The sequence below is a fragment of the Trachurus japonicus genome, chromosome 5 (assembly GCF_045865225.1).
Source record: "Trachurus japonicus isolate A0001 chromosome 5, Traja_1.0".
In the NCBI taxonomy this organism is placed as follows: Eukaryota; Metazoa; Chordata; class Actinopteri; order Carangiformes; family Carangidae; genus Trachurus; species Trachurus japonicus.
Genome location: NC_140911.1, coordinates 9,914,703 through 9,940,080, shown reverse-complemented (window position 1 = coordinate 9,940,080; position 25,378 = coordinate 9,914,703). Strand labels below are relative to the sequence as shown.

Genomic DNA, 25,378 nt, shown 5'->3' with positions numbered 1-25,378 from the left:
GTGTGCATGTGTTATGGATGTGTATGCATGCATATACACCCAGATAGCACACGCAAGTTGTTTTGGGGTCAGACAGGTGTGAAACTTCCAATGAGTTCAACTCTTTACAGACTTCAACCATCAAATTCAGATGCAGTGTTTGATGAACAAAAGGCAGTTTACAGTATTTAAAGGGGACTGCAAAGAGGCAAAAATAAAGTTGCTGCAAATTTCTAATCAATCCCTTGTTACATTAGGATCCATGGTTGGAGCAGCTGCTTGACCTGTTTGGCTCAACATATGTATTACTGTTTTGTTCACAACGGATTTGAGTTCATTATTTTCTTGTCCAAATAATCAGCAGGCAAAAATTTTATCAATAAATGCGATGCACATTTCCAGCTGAGAAAGCTTTATTGATTGATCACTGCTGTGTGCTAGTTTGCTTCTGGTAGAGATTAGATTTGTAGAAAAAGGTTTGGATGAGGACTTCAGACTTGATGCAGATGCCATTAAAAACTGTCAAGCAGGGACAAAGAATATAAGTTGTTAAAAGTCCTGTTTTTTTCTACATCATGAACTTGTTAGGAAGTTTTTAAAGTACAGTAGGAGAACTTTATTTGAAATGCATGTCCAACTGTTCAATTGCATTAAGATCCTTGCAGCAGAGAGCTGTGCAGGATGCGACAGTAATCAAACTGACATGCATGAAATGTCTTGCAGCATCCTTAAGTTTTTAAGACTTTAAGACTTAGATGTCGGAGCTTGATTCCTGTCAATGCAGATAACAAGCTAAAAATGTGACGAATGCCAGTGGCAGCAAAAATGTAAGTGATGTAAATTGATGAAAGGCTGCTGAAATAAGGACTTGACTTTACGCAGTGTCTGTTCAAAATACTGCAGGTGAGAAATAGGCACCTACATGTTACAATCATATGGATGTAAACATTTGACAGCTTGACAGTTGAAGAGAAATGAAATGAGAAGGCAAACGGCAACACCAGCCTGGCAGCTTTAGACTTAAAGCGTCGGAGCAGAGACCAACAAAGGCTTCAGAGCTGAGCCGAGTGTGTCGACGGCTCTGAAGCCCCCTGAGATCTCCTGTTTTCAAAGAATCCTGTGGTATCGTTCCCTGTCGCGCTCGAGTCTTAGACCCCCGTACGGCTACGGGGAGCCCACATCCTCTCACTTTAAGACCCCCCGCCAGACCCATCTACACCCTAACCTTTCATGCACACGTACACACTCACATACACACTCAACAATCCACAGACAGCACTTGGATAAAATAAGAGGTCTTGTGTTTTATCAAGAAAACGTTGAGTTGTTGTGTGGTGGTGGCTGCTGCTCCAGTGTAATGGAGACATGTCAGTGAATGAATGGGATATGTCGTCTTCAGAATGACTTTAATGGGAGTTTAGATGTAGATTTTCAAATAACACGTAATTTCGAGTCTACTCAAGTTCACAATGTACCGTACCTGCAGAAGTCGTCACGGCTCGAATCTGTCAGAACCTGTAGGTTTGGTTTGGGGTCAATATTTGAAATAACAAGAACACATCCATCATTCATTGGTTCCACTTTTTAAGAATGTATATTTTTATTTTTTTTCCTTTGTCAGCATAAATGTATGAAATTTGACTATTGGACCAATTTTTAACAATCTGAATGACTCTTTGAAGCAGCAAAGCCAATTTTTATACTAAGTTGTGACATTTTAACACATCAAAAGCATTCATCCATCAATAGTAAAAACAATCAATACTGATAATAATTGGCAGCTGCAGGCCTGACTGCCTCACTCACAGTGTTTAAACATGTTCTTTAAATGTACATTTAAACATCACAAGCTGAATCTTGACTGTCGTCTTGTCGTTTGTCGGATCAAAGCTGTTGCTGGAGGTCGTAACTGATCTGTGAAGATGGATTTGTTGGAAAATTTTAACAGCAAATATCTTATATCTTTTTTTTATCAGTAACTTTAGCTTTAAACTGATATGGATTTGAACTTAAGAAAAAGAACAACTCACTGTCACCAGAAGAACAGCTGAAGGAAGTTTCTTTAATATATATACAGTACAGTATAATTGAGCTTAAAATGTCTTTCTAAATAACTTTTAAAAACTTGTTTAGTGTTACAAGAACAGAAATACAGTATATTCAGTGTGTGGAAACAGCAGATAATGGATGATATCACTGTTATCCTGTTTAATTAGCACTGTTTTGTTTGTTTTCTCTGATCAATTTGGACCAAATTTACATTTTCACAGAAAATGGTGAATGGAGATTATTCAGAATTCATATATTTTGTTTTTCAGAATAACACACACACACACACATGTACAAACCTCAATGGAGTTTGTGCTGCTTCTCCTTTTTCTGAACACGTGTCTGGATTCACTTCAGACTTTACAGTTTAGGTTATGACGAAGACCTGAAGTGGCTGCGTATAACGTGCGCCAGCGACTGTTTAATAATAATAATCTCCTACACTGCATATGGAACAGGGTTTTGTGTTACTGACCCTTCATTTTCCAGTTGAGTACCTGCTGAGGTTCAGTAGGCTCCAGACGCTGGTATTCCCTCTCCGTGCTCTGCAGCGCTGCATAATGTAGGACTCCAGGTCACACACCTGGGCAGGCAGAGACCACAGCTCTGCAAACTGCTGCTCTGTCAATATGCAGCTTTTTTATTGCTTGATATGTGAAATCATGTCAACTCTGAGGAGACACCACCACATGTTGTCAGCTGTTTGATATGTGACACTTTTACACCTTTATGTTGCATCTGAGGTGAAAATTGTTACTGTTGGATTTTGAGAGCTGTTCTTCATATCCTGCTGTTTTATGAACATTTTAAAAAAGTGTTTCTTCTTTTTTTTCCAGCTCTGTGTATGTATGTGTGTGCTTGTGTGTGTGTATTATGTGTAAGTCCCTTGGCTTGGCCCACTCTGATAGGCCCTGTGTGTGTGTCACACTGGGGTGTTACCTTGACGACTCAGGGCTCTGTCAGCTCAGTTCCTCCCATCATCTCTTTCAGATAGACAGCAGGAAAAGAAAGTATCAGCACCTTCCCTCAGCTGCCACTCAAGACACACACACACACACACACACACACGCGTTTACACTGATCGGCAAAACCAGACACAATGATCCTGCTGGTATGGACACTGTTGACCGTCTCACTGTGGACATCAGGTAAGACCTCCTCTTGGTTTGTCTGTCTGTGTGTGTGTGTGTGTGTGTGTAGTTTTGTGGGCCTTCGGCGTTGTCGACACCAGCGGCCTGTAGCGAGGGATGTGTTGTTGTCTACTAACCCTCAGTTGTGTGTCTGATGTTTAACTTGAATTATGTCTAAAACTTTTCCTGCCATAGTTTGAGCTGAAAGGTGAAATTTCTTGTTTGCGTCTGACACAGTTAAAACACACCATGCATTTTGATTCATTTGTTAAAACTCAGAGGGTCAAACCACGGAGCAGTATACTTTGTCTTGTGGTCTTTGAATAGTACAATAATACTGGTGCACATTATTTATAGTTATTAAATACATGTAGCTACTATCTGCTCTGCAGTAGATCTGTGTCACTGTCAATTTTATATCTACATCACTTTAACATTATGGCTCCGTCGAGACATTGAAATGAACTGTGTCGTTCTGTTTTAGTCAACTCACTAAATTCAGGCTGTATTAGTTTGGTGCATTCTTGAGCGCCACATTTTACATACATGTATGTATGTATTTCATTGTTGGAGAGAACAAAATGATAATTCATCTAAGAACCAAAGAGCTTTAACCTTTGAAACGCAGGCCGCCTTTGAACTGTCGCTGACTTTAACATATTTCACAAGACTGGTGATTGCGACAGGTACATGTCTACGTACCTGACATGAAAATGAACAAAAAAAGCATCAGGACTGGTTCTAAATTTAGATAAAACATCTCTTTTAATGAAGATGTCCTTTCAACACTACAAAAAAACACACCGTCTCCCTGTTTGGCAATTTCAAAATGTCACCTTCGCAATTTTACAGTGTATAAGGAGGTTTCTTTCACAGTTCGACATTTCCACTCTGGTGATCGTGTTTTCATATTGCCGGTTACATTTTTGCGTTCTTCGGCCGTGCTCGAAGCACAATCACTAGTTTGTGCTTTTACTTTATTATTAACGTTAAACATGGGCTGACCTACTGTACGGACTACAGATGTACGGCTGCTGCTTTTCCTCAAACCTTTCAGGGAACCAAATCACGGCCAAGTCGGCCTCAGACGTCGAAACGAAGCTGAGTACTTTTAGGAAACTCATTGTGCTTGAAAGTTTGAGTGTGCGGCCTTGACTTTGTTGTAGCGTCTGAGAACCCCAACCGTCAATGGTATGTGGCTGTAAACTCCAGCTGTATTTTGTACTACAACCATTATAGGTCTAATCAAATCTCAAATGTCCCTCTGTTTCCACCCGTAGGTTCGAGCCAGGTCATGATCCAAGAACCCGTCAAAGACCTTTACCATCCCATCATCTCCGATCCAGTGACTGTTGAGTGCGACTGCGGCAGCTTCGCTTGCGACAATGTCTTCTGGTTTCGCAGTATTTCCAGTTCGGACAAGCTACAGTACCTGGGCAAACACAACAACGCTGACCGTTCTACCTACGGGCCTGATGTGGATCACTCACAGTTTAAATTTACCAAGAGAGGTGGCACATTTCAGTTGCGCATCAAAAGCGTGACTGTGGAGGACACAGGATCTTATTCTTGTGTCCTGAAGGACAACAAAAACACAGACATCTGGAAACCTGGGAGTCGTCTGTGGCCCGGAGGTTTGTATGCTGAAGTCTCAAGTGCAAGTGTTTCATTATCAAGCAGCTGTTGAGTTTTTAATGTGGTGGATGTGTAAATAATTGATTTAAGTGGCTAAGTATTTAATTTAAAAAAAAAGCATTATATTGAAATTGATCTTATAATGAATATTTTGACTTTAAAACACGATGTGCCACTAAATATATGCGCACACGTGCTCCGGCGTAGCCAGTTTGAGCTCGTCGAGGGAACTTTGTCTCTTTCTCCTCTCTACCGTTCCCTGCTGTCATCTAATATAGATTAAAAAGTCTTTCTTCTGAGTGTGTAACTGTTTTGACCAGAATCAGCCCCCTAACAGTTTGCCCTCCATATCTGGGTGTGGCCGTCTGAAACACTTTGAAGTCTCACTTTGAAGTCTCTGAACCTGAGTACAGCTGCTGCTGCTGCTTCTGTTGAGATGTGCAACAGGTGTGCATGAGAAATATTGGAGGCTGAGCTCTTATTTGTGGCCAGCTGGTGCAGCCCCGGTCATATAATGGTTATATAATGTAAAGTAAAACCAGTAGTAAAAGTTTCGGTAGGTGAGCATATCGTATCTGTCTGTGTATGAGCAGAGTTCATCCGTCAGGACGTGAACGTCTTTGAGTTGAAAATAGAGAAAAGTGTGAAGCGACATCGTCCACTGGCCTCATAGGAAGTCAAACAACATACATGATGCATCTGTTGAGAGGATTTGTGTTGTGCGATGTTGAGATCCTGGCTCGAATATATATCATATCATTTTATGGAAAGCCAGAAATATATGGAGTTCAAAGAGGCCATATTTAATCTTTCCTTAAAAGATTCTTTACAGTCTCTCTTTGCTGTTTGTGTTTAGTCTTCACTGTCCTCTGGTCTTTATCTGACAGTGTCCGCTCCAACACAACCTCCTGTGACAAAACCTAAACCGCCACCTAAGCGCAATTGTAACTGCAACAAGAACAATCCTTCACAGGGTGAGTTACATGAAAAGACAAACAATTGTATGCACCTATCTGCATGAAGCTCCGCTGCCTAAAAATATGACTTTATACGTTTACAAAGTTACAAATCTATGCAATAAGTCATAAATACGTAAACCATATGTTGTGTGTATTGTGTGTTTGTTGCAGGCTGCGGCGCCTCGGTCCTGTGGCCGTTGGTCGGACTTACTGCAGGTCTGGGTCTGGGTCTCGTCTGCGTACTGTGCTACTTCAACCGTGAGTAGAAGTGCATCATTTGCAGAGAATCATGGCGGGATATCTGGCAAATTATGTTCACAAATGGTCATCAAACTATTTGAACAACTTTCAAATGGAAGTCACTGTACAAATGCATTGATATATATTGCATATAGTTTGCATCGCTGACTGTCCAGACATATTCTTGCTTACAGGGCTTCCCAAAAAATGTCGCCACCGCTTCCAGAAGTAAGTAAATCACTACAGGATTATTTTTCTGCATACAGTAATAGCAAATATTCTTCATTCTCTACATTCTTTGTTTAATCTGGCTTCTGTAACTCTGTGACTTACTTTAATGTCTTTGTTCTTTTGTTCTGTATTAAGGAAGCCACACATGCCCAGATAAAGATGAAGCGCAGCATCTGCAGCTCATGTGTGACTCAGAGTATGTACATAATCACTTATATTGTATGTGTGATGTTTGTCACTATGCAAACTGTTACTATTACACTATTAGACATGATGAATAACAGGTTGTGTTTGTTGTGTGATTATTGAAGATCTTCTACACACTGATTCTTGCGTTTGTGATTTCAGTGACTGGATTGTTTCATTTGAGCCGATGTCCGGAGGATCCTGAAGGACGTCATCTACTCTGCTAACAACATGTCGTGTTCAGATGCGCTCGGCCACAGAAGAGTTTTACATCTTCAGCAGCAGCAGCAGCCGTGTAACATATTGTAATATATCGACGACTCATTTTTGTTACATATTTTACAAGACCAGCTTTAAATATCCCATGTCTGAAAACTTCTGCAAAACACTGTTTTCAAGGTGTGTTATCGAGCAACTGCAGTCAGGTTTGTGACTGTACAGGACAAAACACAGCTGCAATATTTCCTCAAAGCTTACATTGTGATACAGACATACCGTATGTTCCTTCACGCAGAAATGTAATCTGATTTATGAAGCAGGTAGACCATAAAACAGCTGAATAGAAATTTCTGTATTTGCTCAGTTGCTTTTTTGTACTTTGGTATTTATTTGTGTTTTTGTGTCTTTCACTGTGTCTTGTTAAAGTTCACACACCTATCAATGAGAAAACAGCAAGGTATGATATTTCTGGGAGCATAAATGTGATACGTCAATAAAAGTGTATATTTTCAATAATTTACAACTGAGCCTCTCTCCATTTTATGAGTTTGATAAGTTATTGTGTTTTCTGTTTTGACTTTTAAACCAATTTAGAGGAAACTTTTCTTTTTGTACAACACTTTACTGTCTCTTATACACAGAGATAAGAGAAAAAAGGCAAAATTACCTCCATATTACTAACATTTTGGGCTTGAGTGCCTTGCTCAAGGGCACTTTTGCAGCAGAACGAAAAATACCAGTGTAACCCGGAGGTCAATCACCCATCTGTGTGTGTGTGCCTCCACACAGTGTTGGGAATTACACAAAGAAACAAATCGAGCCTAGTTCACCAAATCCTACATTTAAACGTTGTGTGTTGTACATCTGAAAGAGCTGTGTATGTGTGTGTGTGTGTGTGTGGGTAAGAGAGGAGAGAGAGGTGTGGAAGTGGGTGTTGTACTTCCATTGTCAATATTGTGTTTGGCGGAAGTTGAGTAGGTGAGTGACAGAGTTTTGTTTCTTCCCTCACTTTTTGATGTGTAAACTTGCATCATATTTAGTTTCTGTTGAACCTGTGAGGCAACGAGCTCTAATGTTACAACCTTCAATCCAAAAAGTCATTTTATAGTAAAGTGTGTATCAGCTGCTGTCTCTCTCTCTCTTTCTCTACACACAAATACACACACAGGCAGTACACATGCACACCTGTGCGATTGATTGAAAGTGTAAGAAAGCAGCGACTGAGCTGAGGGTTTCGTCAGGTCTCGGGGAGTGTGCACGACCTTTTCCTGTGTGCTGGAGAAAAAGGAGAGAGAGCCGCCTTGTTCGCTGAGATGCTATCGCTCCGCTCAGCTTTGAGCTCTTCATCTAGTCTGAAACAAAACGACCGCAAACACACCACAGACCGAACCACAAGCACTGACAGAGAGAGAAAGACTAAAGAAGTGTTACAGTTGAGATGCAACAAGAAAAAAAAACTTTTATAAAGACATGAAGACAATTTATTGTTGCATGTGTTTTATTGGCTCTAATACAAAGATACACCTGTATTGGCAAATGCATTTTAATGCAATGTAAATCCTCATTAACAATGCATATGTATGTATGTGTGTGTGTATGTGTGGCAGAGGTGTTTTACTGTTAAAGTAAACCATAAGGACAGTGAAGGAACATGTTTGATGAATTCCTGTAAATACACTGGTTAAATAAAGTTTATAAAATCAAACACAGTCTTCAACATTTTGCCTTTGTGCTGTAACACATGTACGATCAAGCAGGATGGTCCTGTGTTTCATTCAGCTGCCAAATAAACTCTACGAAACTCTAAGAAAACTGAACAGCACAACTTTTACAAATGCAGCATTTATTCCAGAAATGTTGTAATTTAGTTTAGCTAGCCTACATATTAATAATAAACAGGTATAAACGGTTCAGAGTTACGATTCTTTGTAGACGATTCAGGAAATAATGTAATCACATTTATCAGTTCCAGGAAACAGTGAATGCACATGTCAGCAGAGCAGAGGGTCGTCTGATGTTTCTATTGTAAAAATCCAACAGCAGTGAACTGTAAAAACAAAGTACATAAATACATTAATATGTAAAGATCATATTAACTATACACTATATACTTTTTAAACCGTTGGTGTGAATTTAGATTATTGCGTTTAACAATCAAACCAAAGACATCACTACACCCGAAATATGAATACATTTTAGTCATTATCTAAAGCTTTAGACAGAAATGCTATTTTATTTCTATATGTAAATGTATATATGTATATATGTATATTCTATACCATTGTATATGTATGTTGCTATGTTTTTATTTTAAAATGTAATTAATACAGATTTTGCTAATTAGATTCTTGTAAAAAAAAATGCATATTGTAACTTTAATTTCTCTTTGATTTCATCTGAAATTATTACACAAAAAACATGGGGCAGTATATATATATAATACATACTCATACATCTAAACTAAACAAACAAACAAAACTAAAATATCTCATTTATTCTTGACCTAACAAGTGTCTTTTTGTAAATTCAGTTGTAGGCACATATTTAGACTACCGGTACATGTAAAGTGCATTAAAAAGCACTACGACCAACGTTCTCCTTGTGAGATGGTGTAAACATATTCATGAGTGAGTTCTACCTGTTACAGACAACGTGCCGCACATAACTGATCACACACACACACACACATTACACACACATACAATGATTTTACATATAAAACCATGATGTTTAAATCATGTAACAAGTGAACGTACACATACAGACAGAATTGTAAAAATATCAATTTTCAAACATGTAAATGTTTGAGATGTAAATGCACCGGAGTGAGATCATACAAATACCACACAGACAACATACTGTGTAATATGTCTCGTCAAGTTTTTACAGACTTTTCTGTGAGAGTCGTATATTTCTACAGGTCAAATCTGTGTCACACACACACAATTTGAACTGTAGGACGATCACCTAATACATACTGTATATAAACCCTATGTACCATGGAACAGTGACCTCTGCATATTAGATATAAATTTACATATTTGTCCAAATGATTCCAGGTTTCTTTGTAAACGCCAGAAATAAAAATGTAAATTGAAACACGAAGATTATTTTCCAATCCCACATACACAGTCCCAACAGGAAGTCCTGCTACAGTAACACACCAAATGATGAACAAGTGAGTTCAGGCATCGCATACATGCTTCCTCCATTTCTACTTACACCTCTAGTTGCTCTTGGTTTCCTTTTCACAGCTTCATATCCCACAAAGCCCGAAGCGGCCAGTACAGCAGTGACTGGTGAAGAGAAGCAGACTGGTGAAGAAGCACTGATGCTCATCTGCTCCTGTATAAGATGCTGCTATTTCTTTTTTTGTGTAGGTAAAGACGTCTTTCCTGACTGCGTTTAAATGTCAGGCAAAGTTAATGTGCAGGGGACTCTCTCATGCACCGGCTTTCCCTGGTCACCCACTACATTGCACACACACCAACACACTCACACACTCACACAGACTCCCATTCGAGTTTCAGGTTGGATACCCCCTGTGTGACTAAGACAGGGAAGCCCATGCAGGTGTGTGTGTTTGTGAGTGAGTCAGTGTGAAACAGAGGTATGGAAAGGTGAAGTGGGCTGACTGAGAGCGTTTTGACTGGGTCTCCCCTCTGAGACCGAGCATCAACAGAATCCCCTGATTACTGAAAATGACACAAAACCTGAAAGTAACCTGGTTTCCATCAGGCTTTCATCTGCAATAAATGTCAAAGTAGTTTATGAAACACAGAAATCAATGTTAAAGTTTATGGAAAAGCATCTGCGTTTTGAGGGAATAACACAATGTTCCCCAGTGGAGCTTAATGAAACACAACCCCGTCTCCTCCTCTCTCTCTCTGTGTTATTACAATCACTCCCTCTCTCTGTTTGTTTCTCTTTGTCTTTTCTCCTCGTCTCCACCCACCAGTGGAACAGACAAATCGCCCACCATAGCAGAGGCAAATGTCAGCTAGTATTGCCCATTACTAAATCGGTGCATTTACTTTCCACCACTGAACAGGAAATGAGACGAGTCCTGAGTTGCGCCATAGCCACCGCTGTGAAGGAAGTTTTACTTCCTACAACAGATTTCATATCAAGTGACACACACGTGATGTGATGTTTAATTGTTGCTATGACTTCGAAGACCCAGGTCCTATATAGTTGTGTTCACATATATAGACAAAACAACAAAAAATGACCAAAAAATTTGACTTGACGTTTTAGACCATGACTCCTCCGGCTGTGAGCAGAAGATCAGTGTGAGATGTTGAGCTGCTGCTCTGTGATGTCACAAACACATATAGCCCCCCACCCGCCCCATCCTCTGATGTCACAGCAGGTGTTTTCCATTAACTCTGTTGTTTTCTTTTTTTTCAGCTCTCAGTGTCTACAAACACCTGCTGTGACATTGTTGAGGTGACGGCCACTCGTGCCAAACACACATTAAAGGTTGAGCCCCGGTCAATCAGGTTTTTGGAAATGTGTTGTGTAATGATTCAGTGTTTTATTGTTTCTGTGCATGGCGAAAGGGCAACAAATCCTGCTTTTACTGCCATCTAGTTGTTCAAAATGTTCACCGTGCTGCAGACATGTGGTGCCGGTTGTCAGCAGTGTGTGATGTAGTGAGACGTGCAGTGCAGCACAGATGCAGCTCTTTAAATCTGTCATTATGAGAGGTAATTCTATAATTCAACAGGTTTATTTCAATGAATTAACAGAATCTTAAAATACAATATGTTAACACTTTAAAGAAACCAGCCCAGAGTGAATGGCAGAAATAAAGAAACACATTAGCAAAGAATTTTAAGAAGTTCTGAAGGCAAAAGCAACTTGGGCTGTTGAAGAGAGCATCATAACATGTTAAGGCAAATTACTTTTAATGCCTAGTTTATTTGTTTGCTCTTTTGAAAATATGTTTTATTTTTATAGATGTAGTATATATGTTTATTGATATGGATATTAATGTAGTATATCAATAAATAAATAATATAATAATATATATAATATAATCATATTTAAAGGGATAGTTCAACATTTTGGCAAATTCGCCCATTGGGGGGGAGAGACGCGTGGGGCAGAGATGCGAGCTGCTCAGCTCACAGTAGAAACAGTATCCTATCCCTCATCAAACTCATCAAATACACAATCCAACAGCTCCAAAACACTCTTGTGGAGAAGTTGTGACCTGCACATTCACCATGATATGAATGAAATAATCATGTACAGTAACATTACGAGACAGGGTTGTTTTCGAGGCAAATGCAGCCGGAACTACATTCCAGACACGGCTGCTGGGCGGAGTGATTTCAAAAGCGCAAGTAGTTCTGAGTATTTGCTTTGTCTGTCCTAATGTTACATAATTATACATGATTATTTATTTATTAGTTTTTTTGTGTGTGTGTGTATTTATTAGTTTGATGAGGGACAGGGGACTACTGTCTGTACCATTCACCTCCATTGTGTTCGCTGAGCAGCTCGCATCTCTGCCCGCAGATCTCAAAACAACATACACCGACAATTAAAGGTAATTCACCTATCCCTATGACTATGGGAATTATGGCAATGGGCGAATTTGCCAAAAATGTTGAACTATCCCTTTAAAGTGTATAATCACCATGCAACATGGTCTCAAAACACTTTACAATTTACATATATATTGATATGGATATGTATGTAGTAGATATATATATATATATATACACTGTATATATAAACCATGTGGAGTAGAAAGGGGTGGGAATTTTAAAAAGTGCATATCTCCTCCTACTCCTTTTTCAAACTTGTGCATATTATGATTTGATGATACTTATATATCTATATTTCTTTCATTTTAGACATGTTCGTTCATTCATTTTTGATTCATAATTAACGTAATGACCTTTGACCCACAGTTTGAATCAGTTGCTGCCGGTGTTACAGTGAAGCCTTTGACCCGATCACACCGTGTGGTATGATGTGTGTTGTTGTGTTGGGTCTCTTGAAGAGGCTTCTGGGCTCTTCAAAGTTCATCAACATGGCCTGTTGCTGTGGTTGTTTCAGGTGCTTCTTGTTACACCAAAACAACTTCCGGGCACACTCACAAAACACGCGCTCAGTTTCCGTGCAACAGAGAGAGTGTGGTGTTAAAAGGACTTTGTGTTATCGTATTTCTATCACACTAACTCACTTTGGCAGCTCAATCCTACATATAGTATTGTAGAACATTAAATCCTGTTGTCACATTACAAACAGGAAGGAGGTCAAAGGTAACAACACAGCAGTGCAGGACACATTTATATCTACATTTAAACATGGAGAATTGAATGCACCATTAGGTTGTGTCGTGTTCTGCTCACACACACAGATAATTATACTGCTCTGTTTGCTGTTTTTACACTTCCCCATAGCCTATGCCTCATCCTCTTCAGCCTACATACTGTGCGGTGCTGCGTTTGTGTGTCAGTACTGTAGACTGTGGATGAAAACAGTTCGATGCTTCAAACCAGAGGCAGAGGAGTGTAAGTGCACATCGGTGGGCTCCACTTCAAAAACTTGTTGCAGACCACGACGGTGCTGCAGGAGGCCTCTGCAACGCGCTGCTGCAATGATCCCATTTGACACAGCAGAGAAGAAGGTTACAGGTGGGGCGTGGTGTGATATCTCACCGAATTATCTCTGTTACACAGCCCCCAACAAGCTCCACAAAGACCTGCTCTGTAACTTTTGCCGCTCTGCGACATTAAAATGGCACAAAAATGGATTTGGATTCTGGCGATTCTGGTGATTTGTCAAAGTAAGTTGAACCTTAATTTTACTTTTAAAAAATCTATTCACCGCCATGAGACAGTTTTGAAAGGCTATTGTGTCCATTTGCTCATTGATATTTGAAAACAGATAGGTGAAGTACAGCCTACTAATGCTTTTATTTTATCACGTCTTTTAGAAATGGCCTCAAGAGCTGAAGACAAAGTAGTAAACGAGGACGACGATGTTGACATTACATGCAAGTTTCCTCAATTGGCCTCAACGGTCATGTGGTTTCGAGTTCTGGATAAATCAGGCATGGAGTTCATTACATCTTTTGACAAAGATGGCAAATTAAAGCGTGCTGGTACCCTCCCTGGAAAATTCAGTGATCAAAATATGAACAAAAATATTCTCACATTGAAATCTTTCAAAAAAGCCACTGACAGCGGTGTCTACAGCTGTGCCATAATTGTCAGCAATACACTGCAGTTTGGACCAACAACCCGGCTGAGAGGAAGTGAGTTTGGCTTTAAAAGTCTCATCTCATGACATGATGGAAACTTTTCACCAACTCTGATATTTTTCCTTTTTCTTAAAAAAAAAAAAAAAAATAGAAGTTGAACCTACGACAAAACCACCACAGGTCGTCACTACCAACCGAAGTATAGTGGCAACGACCAAGCCCTGTCTTTGTGGAAACAACAACAGTAAAGGTAAATGTTCATTTTTAACAGTGCAGCAGAACTTCAACACTTTTATTTTTTCTTCTTTTACAGTGTAACTGAGTCCAAACTACAGTGTTTTCTATGTAGAGCTTCTTTGACGGTAGAAAAAAGGTGTTAAATGAGTTGTCGTCTCGTCTCAGGGGAGAAAAGCGCCCTGTTCTGCTCTACTATCATCCTGGGTCCACTGGCCGGCGGCTGCGGCCTTCTCCTCGTGCTCCTCATCATCGTCACCGTTTACTGCAATCGTAAGTTCATCCCAGAGCTCGAAGCTGAAAGAAAAAGCCTCCTCTACTTCATTTATGTGACAGTGTTGTTGAGTGATGTGAGATGATGAGGATGCAGTCAGTAAAGCTGAAACCTGCTGGGTTGAATTCTACATTTCCTCCCTGACATTTGTTTCTCCTTCTTCTTTTGTGATTGAGTTTATATATTTTTTTTTTATCTTGTTGACTCTGCTGTGATGTGTGTGTCATGATTTGCATGAGTTTTTTTTTAAATAATACCTCTGCTTTGGCTGCAGATACAAGGACACGGCGATGCCCGCACCATTACAAGAGAAAGTAAGATACTTATTAATCTCATTAGTCAATGCGGTTGTTCAAATTGGGGCCGTAGCCAAAGGTCATTAGTTCAAACCCTTCTCCCTCAGCTCAGACATTAAAATCAAGGTGTTTTTTTTTTGTAATTATTGTAATCATTAGTATTAGTAATATTACAAATAATATTTTTAAATTTGCTATAACTCTCTCTATATATGAATATAGCTTTAAATAAAGCAGTTTTGTTCAAAGAAATTTGACAGAAATTGAATGACTTATAACAAAATCTGTAATTAATAATTACGATTACACAGAATTTAAATCCTTTTTTTTTAAAGATGTATTTTAAATTGTTTTATTCCAATATCAAAATTGAATTCCTCTTTGAGAAACTGACCTCAGTGCAGCTACGGCCATATTTACATTTTACATTCATTGTGATTACTGTGCTGAGTCACTGAAATAATCTGTTAATTACATTATTTCTGAATCTGCAGGCCACGGACGGCTCCTGGAAAACAGCCGATGATGGCCGACAGATACGTTTAAAAGCAGTCGTTCCACAGCAGAGACATAATTCTTCATCTCATTTACAGTTTTATGACAATTTGATAATTGGTGACCTAATATATTCTCGCTGTTCATGGGAGAACATCTAAAGTTTGTTTAAAGTTTGTTCAAGTGTTCAGTACATCAAATACTGCATGAAGCTTTTCATTGCCAACATTAAGTGCAAACTCTTGTAATGAAATAACATGATCCGACATTGATGCTGTGTTTGTTCAGTCCCAGTGAAATCTCGATAGATGCAGAAAACGGAATGGAAACCAAATAGAAACCAAGAATATTAAACTTCACTATTCTGACATGTTTATTTCCCTTTTTTTTGAAACCTGAGAATGTTTTTACTTTATTTTGCTTTTGTATAGATTTCATTTATAGTTATGCTGCTTCTAACAATGATTTTCTTTCCTTTTTAGACATCTGAACGTAGTTACTGTGCTGTTGAACTGGGTTTTGTGATTTAACCTTAAATAACAGCAGTTAAGAAAGCTATTTACTCTGCTTAACGTTACACCATGCAGTATTTTTTAAATCCTTTTCTACAATATTCAGGCTTTTGTTGCTGTTTTTCTTCAAAATAGCATTTCTCATCTCTTCAAGTATCAAAGCAAAGATAAGCAAATCGCTATGTACAGTATATTTCAGAATGATCCCACTATGTGATTTTTTTTTGCAAAAAATGTATAAATAGAATGAAATAAAAAAGTAAAATGTAGACAATCATTCTCTCTCGGCTTAAATGAATTGTATTTCTCTTTATTTATGTTTCTTTTTAATTCTTTTTTTTTTTTAACACATCAAACCCACTCACTTGCATACCCCCATCAGTCATTCAGGGTCATGGCACAAAAATATAAAGTTTGAGCGAAAGACATATTTGTTTTTGTTGTAATCCCCCCACGTCTAGAGGAAGTGGGCTGCTACAGCTGTGAGCACAGTGAAAAACCACCAAGTCGGGAGAAGAGAAAAATACTCTGAGGAGATTCTGCCCCTGTTCACTTTAATACAAACACATTTCCCTTGCACCTGTAAGAAAATAGTGTCTATTGATTTGATATTGTGGTTAATGTTATATATTTATATATTTTACGCGGTTTCTTGTTTGTAGAAACCAGACTCTCATATAACAACTACACCATTCTAATTTTTACATTTCTTTTATTGCATTTGTTTTCCCACATCTAAAATATCTCTCATATCTCTTGACTCACACCCACACACAACCTTTGACATGATGAAAAAAACCTCGGGGAAAATTATAGTGATTTGACTTTACAGTTTAAAAGCTTTTTTGTTAATTATACAGTGTTGTCTTATATAGAGCAAAAAAACTTTTTTTTTTTTTTTTTTTTACATTATACAAAAGGCCAGTTTACAAAGCTTGTAACCACCTTGGTTCACTAAGTGCACTTCTGGACGCCGTAATCTTTTTCTCTACAAGGCCAAATACATAATAAAAAAAAAGACCCTTCTCTTGACAGATATTTCTCTACAGAAAGTAAAAGGCGTTTGCAAGAAGCTCTCGGATACTGAATGAAGCTGAACACCTCCTGGAAATCCATCCTCCACTTAATTCAATAAATGTAAACTATGTGCTGTCCAAAATAAAAGCAAACTAAGCTGTACACTAGTGTCTTAAAGGCATCTGACATCAAGATTGCACAAACAGCCCCGATACTATACACCCACTCCGTACTGCTCCCACGCAAGCTCGACAGTCGCCACCGCTCCAACCAACGTCACAGCACCGGCAGGGTTACGCCACAGGTGTGTTGTGATATTAGCCTAGTGTATCTTTGGGAAAAAATAGAAACTGTCAGCTGAGATGTACAGACACGACTCTGATGAGCAACACCTTCCTCTCTTTAGCACTCTCAGCACAACAACAACAACAGTTTCTTTTCTTTTTTAACATGTCTTAACTTTCCTTTCTCTTTCTCAGTTTGCATCGATTCTTTGTCTGTTCATAGATCATTCTTTACATCCATCTCATTTTAAAAAGTCTTCTTTTCGTTTTCTTCAAAGAGAGAAAACGAAAGCTCCTCATTCTTGAATGCGTGTAAAACCGAACGAGAAAGGTGCTGTGCGCAGATGTGTGTGTGTGTCTGTGTATTTATGCATGTGTGTGTGTTTATGTGTGTGTGTGTGTGTGTGTTTTGTTGAGCAGGTGTTAAGGGCATGTCTAGGTTCGTCTTTCATCCAGTATACATTCTTGACAATCTAGAAAAAACAAAATAATTTTCCGGAGAGCAGCTCCCTCACTGACGCGTCCCCGTGGCCTCGTGGACAAACTGCACCTGCGACAACAGATGCCACGTACACCGTCAGTGGAAGTGTGTGGACATTTATCCTCACTTTGTTTTTTCAGGTGAAACTATGAAAATGTTGACGGTGAACCTCACCAAGTGGTCTAGCTCTTCCCTCCCTTCTTTGTAGATGTTGGCACAACGTCTGAGCTTAGCTGAGCTGATAGCTGGTCAGCGGCAGACGGCTCATCTGCATGGTGTTTCTGAAACACAAGATTTAAGTTTAAAAAAAAAAAAATACATAAAAGAACTGAAGCAGCAGGACTTTTGCATGCACTAATTATAATTATACAGATTTTGATGTGGTCATTATTTGAGGAAGTTGACATGAGGCGAAGCAGAGAGAGGAGAGAGCGCGTCCCATGCAGCTGCAGGCAGCAGGAGCAGATCAGCTCCATCCACCACTTTTGTTTTTTTTGTTTTTTGGGCTTTGGTTCAGTTATAAGCACAGATTTATATATATATGGTCATGCAGCAGGTCATTTTCTTACTTTTGACTTTGACTTTGACTTGCTCTTGCCCTGTAACAAAGTTGACACCTTGGTTAAGCTCAACAGCTCCACGTTGCTGTGGCGAGGTGGTGATCACTGATACAGGAGATGCTCGTAAAACGGCCTATAGAGGGCGCCATGTGACAAAGGTAACTAAAAGTCTTTTACAGCAGTAACATAATGTACTTTATGAGCTGCTATTAGTAACAGATTGTTAATATTAAATGTCAGGCTCAGCAGAGTTTTAGATCTGGGCCTGTGGAGACTTGCTCCAACTTGCAAAAGCTATTCATAAAATTTCTTACAGCTTCAAAACTCTTACATTTTACGCCAGAGCAGGTGAATAGAAACCTTGTGAGACACATTTTGAAGTGATTGCACTGAAGATCATTGATGATGATTATCTGAAACAATGTGTGCTGTTTGATTCAGAATAGACAAAAGTCATTCGATAAACATTTCTGAAGTATAATTTTTAGAAATCTGATTTGGTCTTCAGTTACTCTTCTGCTTTTATCAAATAAAGCTGAAAGAGTAATAAATATTGTGAACTGACGGAGGAATCTTGATCTCACACAGATGTTCTTTTTACCTTTGATTTGTCTGATTTAGACTTGATGGCATCTGGGAGAAGAGTGCCAGACAGGGAGTCCAGAGCAGGACCAGCCATTGGCTAAGAGACAAAACAAAACAAAACAAAACATGATCAGCACATAATCAGTTCATGTACTGAAATAACAACAGTCAGAAATGTTTTTGTGGAACAATGTCCAACTTTTAACTTAAATTTGTTAATATTCTGGTAAAATTAGGCTCAGCTATTGGCCCCATGTGTTACTGCAGTTTGGTTTCTGTGCTACCTTCAGGGGCTCTGAGTCCAGCACAGGAGGTTGCAGCTTCGTTGTGGCTGCAGACGATGCAGCTGGTGCAGCCGGCTTAGGAGCAGCAGAGAAATCGCTGGACAGCAGATCCAGGGCTGTTAAATCATCCATGGTCTTCTACAGGGCCAAAGTAGACAGGGAATTAAACACAATCTGCATATTCTGCCTTTTTATCTTTATATTATTCTGAGATGGACTCACCTCCTTGGGTGCTGCAGCTGCCTTTGCCTTTGCTTCTGCCATTTTCTTTAAAATGAAATGGATGAACATTAGATGCACAGTAAAGAAATGAACAAATGAGCATCATATCTAAACAAACATGGCCAAAGTAAACATCATTTACTTATATTTAACTCTTCAACAAAGAGTAATATCTTTAATTTGAATGTTATTTAATCAGAAATTAACAAACCAAATAAATGTCTCTTATTTAACATTATAGGAACAACAGAAGTATAACATCTGTCACATATTGTAATAATAATAATGATCACACAGAGTATGTACACAAACATAGAGGTCAGTTTCACCTTCAGATCCTCCTCAGTGGGCTGGTACTCTGGTGGCAGTGAGTCGTCTCTCTCTCCCATCTTAATCAGCCTCTCCTCAGCGATCTTTTTCTCCTGCAGCAATAAAACAAATCAGTTCAGCTGAAGTTTCTGCTGAGGAGGACGACGACACTATAAATATTCACTCTTGCGTTGGCTACCTTGACCATGTCTTTGGCAGGAACCACTGGGACAGGCTGAGGGGCTGGTGCAATATCCTTCAAGGTGTCTGACAGAGCGTCCAGGGCGTTGTCTGCTCCTGCTTCCAGCTGAGTGTAGATTAAAAAAAAAAAAGATTATGAGGATTTTGAAGAGTCTTTGTAGTTGAAAAAGGTGGGGGCAGTGCTAAGTGTGTGTGTGTGTGTGTGTGTTTACCTCTGGTTGAGTTTCTGTGGGAACGAAGGCAGCAGATTTCACTGTCGGAGCAGCACTGGAGGAAACAAAGTCTCCAGCCAAGGCGTCCAGAGCAAAGTCTGCAGACGACTGAGGAAGGCACAGAAAGAGATGTGTAAAATCTCCATTTGTTAGAGAATATTATGTTAAAGGGGAATTGCCGTTTTTTCTGGACCTTATCTGGACCTTATTTCTGGCATAAAATATGGTCATTTACTCACCCAGATAACTTTAGTGTCATTACAAGTCGTTCTGATGAAATTAGATCCAGCTGAGAGCCGCGTATATCCGTATAATGCGAGAACACGGGGCAGCTCAATGCAGCCTCTAAATAACACATTATCTGCCGCGAAACTTGTTCATTTCACCAATATTTTGTTATGATATGCTAGTGCTATTCCCCTCTGAGTCCGGGGTTAGCTGTTATCAACAACTGGGGTCTGTAGGTTGACCTACTAACCTCTGACCTGGATGATAATCTGTTATTTAGAGGCTGCATGCCGCTGCCCTGTAGACTCGCATTATATGGATATACACGGCACTTGGTTGGATCCAATTTCGTCGGAACGACTAGTAATGACACCAAAGTTATCTGGGTGAGTAAATGATCGTATTTTATGCTAGGTCCTGATAATAATAAGGTCCAGATTGTAAAAAAAACGGCAATTCTCTTTTAATATTGCTTCGACAGATCCACGGTGTAGTACCTGTGCAGGAGGAGCTGAGGGAGTGACGACTGGAGCCTTGACTGCAGGAGCTTTTGAGGAGGTCATGAAGTCTCCAGACAAAATGTCCAGAGCATCACCAGTGTCCATGGTGGGCTGCAGGAGGAGAGAGGAGGGACAGTGATGAAGAACTCTGTGCTTTAACAAGTTTGTTTTGCTTATACTATACTGTAGGTGAATGTGTCCCAGTCTCACCTCAGGCTTCGGAGGATCCAGCTTCATGAGTTCCTCCTTATTGAACCTGTACTCTGGAGGAAGTGTGTCCTCCCTCTCTCCTACAAACACACCCTTCTCCTTCTTGTGTTTGCCCTCCTATGAAAAGCAAAAGAAAACCCCAAACTTAGAAAAATACAATTAATTTACACCTATGGTCAAAAACAAAAGATAATCTGACAGGGTGTTAGATATGTATGATGTATGTTGGAGAGGGATTGAGTGTCCCGTACCGAGACGATGTCCTCAGGTCTGAGTTTGGGAGATTCGGGTTTTGGGAGAGCTGCTGGCAACATGTCGCCAAGAGCGCTGAAAGCATCTCCAGACAAGGAGTCACCCTGAGGAGAGAACAGGATGTTGTAATTTAGCTGTGGTAGTTTTGATAGTAAGTTCAAGGTTTCAAGGTTCTCTGAAATACAGAGAAAAATACATTAATCAAAGCCCTAAAGACAATACTACACAGAAGGAGGTAAAGTAATCGACACATTTACCTTCTTAAGGCTGGGTCTTTCTTCTGGCTTAAAAGAGATGACATCAATTGTGTTGGCTTTTTCCAGAGGACAGACTGTTCTCTGCAGAGACACAGGGACATACAATGAGACATGTGGACTGATGCAAGGAATGACACACACGGGTCAGGGTAGAAACAAATATTTTCCGATGTATTCCTCTAACCTGGCAGGGGGATGTATACTACAGGACAAAATGGTTCAGATATTTACAAACACAGAGACATTCACAGCTGGAGCTTTACCTCTGGTACCTTCTTGGTGGGAGGAGGGACGGGTGCATGAACCCCAGAGGCTTTAGTTGAAGCCACAAAGTCTCCAGCGAGTAAATCCAGAGCTGACAAATCCTCTACTTTGCTCTGGAGAAGTGGGACAACAGCAGTTAGTGTTAACACAGAGCTCACGCTGTCAGAGAGAAAATGTTAAAATAGAGTTAGACAACAGGATTGACGCCACTACTGTATGTCCAATATGAAACTAAGAGACGGCTAGCTTAGCTTGGCAAAAAGACTGTAAAGGAGAGGAAACTGTAGCCTGGCTCCATTCTGTCTTTCCTTTATCCAGAGCACCAAATCCTACAATCATTCATGTTTAATTTGAAAATAAAACAATATATTGCATGAACTGTGGTTGGTTTTGGCAGATCCTACCTGTGCAGGAGGAGCTGAGGGGGTGACAACAGGAGCCTGGACTGCAGGAGCTTTTGAGGAAGACATGAAGTCTCCAGACAAAATGTCCAGAGCATCACCAGTGTCCATGGTGGGCTGCAGGAGGAGAGAGGGGAGGATCAATCAATATCATGCATTTATTGATGTATTTATGTCACATTTCTCAACCATGTGAAAGAGCAAAAACACCAACACAGTGTCATTTTAAAAGCTTTGAAGTGAACGTGTCCCAATCTCTCACCTCAGGTTTCGGAGGATCCAGCTTCATGAGTTCCTCCTTATTAAACCTGTACTCTGGAGGAAGTGTGTCCTCCCTCTCTCCTACAAACACACCCTTCTCCTTCTTGTGTTTGCCCTCCTGTGAAAAGAGAAAAGAGGAGGAGATAAGGCACGGTCTGGTTAGAATACACTCCTGTGAATAACAGATTTGCCTGCAGCAGCAGCAGGAGGATTTCAACACCAGTGAGTGTTTGTGTCCCGTACCGAGACGATGTCCTCAGGCCTGAGTTTGGGGGATTCAGGTTTTGGTGCAGCTTCTGGCAACATGTCGCCAAGAGCACTGAGAGCATCTCCAGACAGAGAGAGACCCTGAAGAAAAGGACAAGACACTGTGCTTTACTGATCTGTCATTTTATGATACATTAACTTAAGTAATGGAAAATAAAGAAAATTAAATCTGTGAATCTCCATCTCACCTGATCAGCTTTCTTAACAGCAGGGGGGGCTGCAGAGGACTGAACCTTCTACAACACATAAAACAGACGACATAAAAATGAATGGTAATAACCTAAATGACCTGAAGATTTGCACCTCAGTGATCACTTTAGGAAGCAGTGTCATTCCTGTGTGAGATGTTTTCTAACTTCAGTCAGCTCACTGTAAAGTTGGTAAGGAGCCATGTGGGCTTCAATATGAGATCATGAAGTGATTATAACAGCTGCAATGAATGAGAAACCTGGTGAAACTAATGGAAAGATGGCTGTCAGACTATTCAAATTAAAGTTCCCAACACCGTTTAGCCTGTAGCCTAGTGTATTAATTCATTAGCAAACAATTTTTTCTTTTAGGATCACAGGGGAGAGTTGAAGGCAGTCCCTGTTGACATTGGTGTACACCCGGGACAGATCGCCAGTTTATTACAGGGCTAACACATAAAAACAAAACAACCTTTCACACTTAAAATTTACACCTATGGACAATGTGGAGCCACCATTTAATTTAAAGCTTCATGTCTTTGTCCTGTGGGAGGAAGCCAGATCACCTGGAGAACGTGCAAACTCCACACATAAAGGCCTCAGTCAGAGGGCAGGTTTTAAATCTACAGCCTTCTTGCTGACGGCACTAACCACTGCACCACTGTGACCGTACTCTCTATTATTTGCTTATATTTTGAAAATGTGCATCATAGACACTCATTCTGCTGTTAATGGAAATGACAGATCATGCTACCATTGTTAAGAGTGAGTTGTGTGTGTGTATGATGGTATATGCAGATCTGACTGACTGATTTGACGTATGCATACATCTACAGCAGAACAAAACCTAACACAGGTGGAGCATTGACAGGCAAAGCAGCACTGTACCGTGGCAGTAGAAGCTGACAGTCCGGCCTCCAGAGAGAAGTCGTCTGAGGCTTTCGCCATCTTGGCTTTCTTATCAGCAGGAGCAGCGGGACACACAGCCGCAGGGGGGACTGCAGGGGTTTTCTACAACAAGCAACACAGATGCCATTAGATGAGATATTGGATTTATCGTTGCTTATATTGATTTGTCTCTGTTTTCCAGTTATAGATCCACAGTGTACCTGTGGAGGAAGAGCTGAGGGCGTGACAACAGGAGCCTGGACTGCAGGAGCTTTTGAAGAGGACATGAAGTCTCCAGACAAAAGGTCCAGAGCCTCACCAGTTCCCATGCTGGGCTACAGGAGGAGAGAGAGAGGAGGGACATGGAAGAGAGACAATAAGTAATTCTGTGTTTTAACATGATTGTTAAACTTAGAAGTGAACCTGTCTCACCTCAGGTTTAGGAGGATCCAGTTTCATGAGTTCCTCCTTGTTAAACCTGTACTCTGGAGGAAGTGTGTCCTCCCTCTCTCCTACGAGCACACCCTTCTCCTTCTTGTGTTTGCCCTCCTGTGAAAACAGTAGAAGGGAAGGAAATGAGGCGTCATCTGGTGAGAACACACTTCTGTGAACAGCAGATTTGTCTGCAGCAGGAGGATTTCTATGTCAGTGAGCATTTGTGTACCGTACCGAGACGATGTCCTCAGGTCTGAGTTTGGGAGATTCAGGTTTTGGGAGAGCTGCTGGCAACAAGTCACCAAGAGCGCTGAGAGCATCTCCAGACAAGGGGTCACTCTGAGGGAAAGGACAAGAGCAGAAATTAATATCTAGCCCCAGAAATAAGAAGAGGAGAAAGTTAAAAGGTTTCAGAGCAATTTTCTCCACCTTCTTATCCAAGGGAGCAGCAGGACACACGGCCACAGGAGGAACCGACTTCTACAACAGAAAACAGAGACAGAATTTATTACAGATTCATGCAACATGATGACAATAGGTTAAGAGTAAAACTGCAACTACTTCAGTAGTAAAATACTTAACTTAGATTAAATGCATCATGTAATAACTCATTGGCCCCATCCATGTCTCAATAATTTTGCAGAAAAGTGTTTCTGTAAATTTTATCACAGATATCCGACCAGCTGTGATACGCGTGCATGAACGTACCGAAGCAGAGAGTGAAGGAAGTCCGGCCTCCAGAGAGAAATCAGCTGAGGCTTTCTCCATCTTGGCTTTCTTATCGGCAGGAGGAGCGGGACACACAACTTTTACAGGAGGTGGTGCAAAGTTAGCAGGGCCAGCAGATGAGGCAGCGACACTGTCAACATGGCCTTTCTTCTATGTGGGAAAAAAAGAAGATGAGGATTTGTTAGACTTTTAAAACAAGAAAAACATATGCTTTTGCTGCTATGAGGGAACATGTGATGTAAAAATAGAGGCTGGACAGACAACCGAGTGCTACATGCCACACATTTCTGCCTTAGGGCTCTGACCTCTTGGTGCTTGGGTGTAGTGGAGGTCATGAATCCAGCTGAGAGTGAATCCAGGGCCTCGTCTGTGCTCAGTGGTTTCTGAGATTGGACGAAAAAAGAAAAAAACTAAACACCAGATTACAACTCAAAACCAGTTCTTAAAATAGACCAGCTGATTACTCCACATTATGCTCTCGATCAGCCACATGAATCTCCACTAGAGGGCATGTGCAGCCAAGTTAAAAGGCAAACAAAGGGGCAAAATAATGCAAACCAGACTGCATGTACCAATAGGGAAGGAAAAGTACAGACACACCCTTAGCATTCCATGGAAACAGAAAAAAACACAAATAAACAGTCTAAAAAGACACATCAGACACATAAAACTGTGTAAATTT

The 25,378-nt window shown here is 40.2% G+C and overlaps 3 protein-coding genes across 5 annotated transcripts in view; 2 read left to right on the top strand and 1 right to left on the bottom strand.

The window, feature by feature from the left end:
• The first annotated feature begins 4,444 nt into the window (after positions 1-4,444).
• cd8b (cd8 beta) lies at positions 4,445-7,121 on the top strand. The gene is made up of 6 exons (XM_085778006.1): positions 4,445-4,792; positions 5,681-5,767; positions 5,924-6,010; positions 6,187-6,220; positions 6,359-6,419; positions 6,572-7,121. Exons 1-5 carry the CDS (start codon positions 4,453-4,455, stop codon positions 6,378-6,380), a joined length of 570 nt encoding a protein of 189 aa, XP_085634132.1. The 5' UTR covers positions 4,445-4,452; the 3' UTR covers positions 6,381-6,419; positions 6,572-7,121.
• Positions 7,122-13,077: 5,956 nt separating this feature from the next.
• cd8a (CD8a molecule) lies at positions 13,078-15,278 on the top strand. Its single transcript, XM_085776088.1, has 6 exons — positions 13,078-13,433; positions 13,584-13,904; positions 14,002-14,100; positions 14,253-14,357; positions 14,633-14,672; positions 15,149-15,278. Exons 1-6 carry the CDS (start codon positions 13,385-13,387, stop codon positions 15,198-15,200), a joined length of 666 nt encoding a protein of 221 aa, XP_085632214.1. The 5' UTR covers positions 13,078-13,384; the 3' UTR covers positions 15,201-15,278.
• A 672-nt stretch (positions 15,279-15,950) lies between these two features.
• cast (calpastatin) overlaps positions 15,951-25,378 on the bottom strand; it is a 31,957-nt gene continuing 22,529 nt past the window's right edge. For 2 of the 3 annotated variants that reach the window (XM_085776086.1, XM_085776087.1), the window contains 24 exons: positions 25,002-25,079; positions 24,676-24,846; positions 24,397-24,447; positions 24,202-24,306; positions 23,965-24,081; positions 23,754-23,867; positions 23,533-23,655; positions 22,645-22,692; positions 22,433-22,537; positions 22,191-22,307; positions 21,932-22,045; positions 21,527-21,640; positions 21,264-21,344; positions 21,006-21,110; positions 20,542-20,871; positions 19,817-19,924; positions 19,603-19,710; positions 19,424-19,516; positions 19,095-19,139; positions 18,873-19,010; positions 18,605-18,685; positions 18,013-18,042; positions 17,618-17,724; positions 15,951-17,522 (listed from right to left, as the gene is read on the bottom strand). In XM_085776086.1, the coding sequence (XP_085632212.1) occupies positions 17,626-17,724; positions 18,013-18,042; positions 18,605-18,685; positions 18,873-19,010; positions 19,095-19,139; positions 19,424-19,516; positions 19,603-19,710; positions 19,817-19,924; positions 20,542-20,871; positions 21,006-21,110; positions 21,264-21,344; positions 21,527-21,640; positions 21,932-22,045; positions 22,191-22,307; positions 22,433-22,537; positions 22,645-22,692; positions 23,533-23,655; positions 23,754-23,867; positions 23,965-24,081; positions 24,202-24,306; positions 24,397-24,447; positions 24,676-24,846; positions 25,002-25,079 (2,475 nt within the window). In that variant the 3' untranslated portion in view covers positions 15,951-17,522; positions 17,618-17,625. The remainder of the gene's footprint in view (positions 17,523-17,617; positions 17,725-18,012; positions 18,043-18,604; positions 18,686-18,872; positions 19,011-19,094; positions 19,140-19,423; positions 19,517-19,602; positions 19,711-19,816; positions 19,925-20,541; positions 20,872-21,005; positions 21,111-21,263; positions 21,345-21,526; positions 21,641-21,931; positions 22,046-22,190; positions 22,308-22,432; positions 22,538-22,644; positions 22,693-23,532; positions 23,656-23,753; positions 23,868-23,964; positions 24,082-24,201; positions 24,307-24,396; positions 24,448-24,675; positions 24,847-25,001; positions 25,080-25,378) is intronic. The other variant, XM_085776084.1, reaches the window with a different exon arrangement.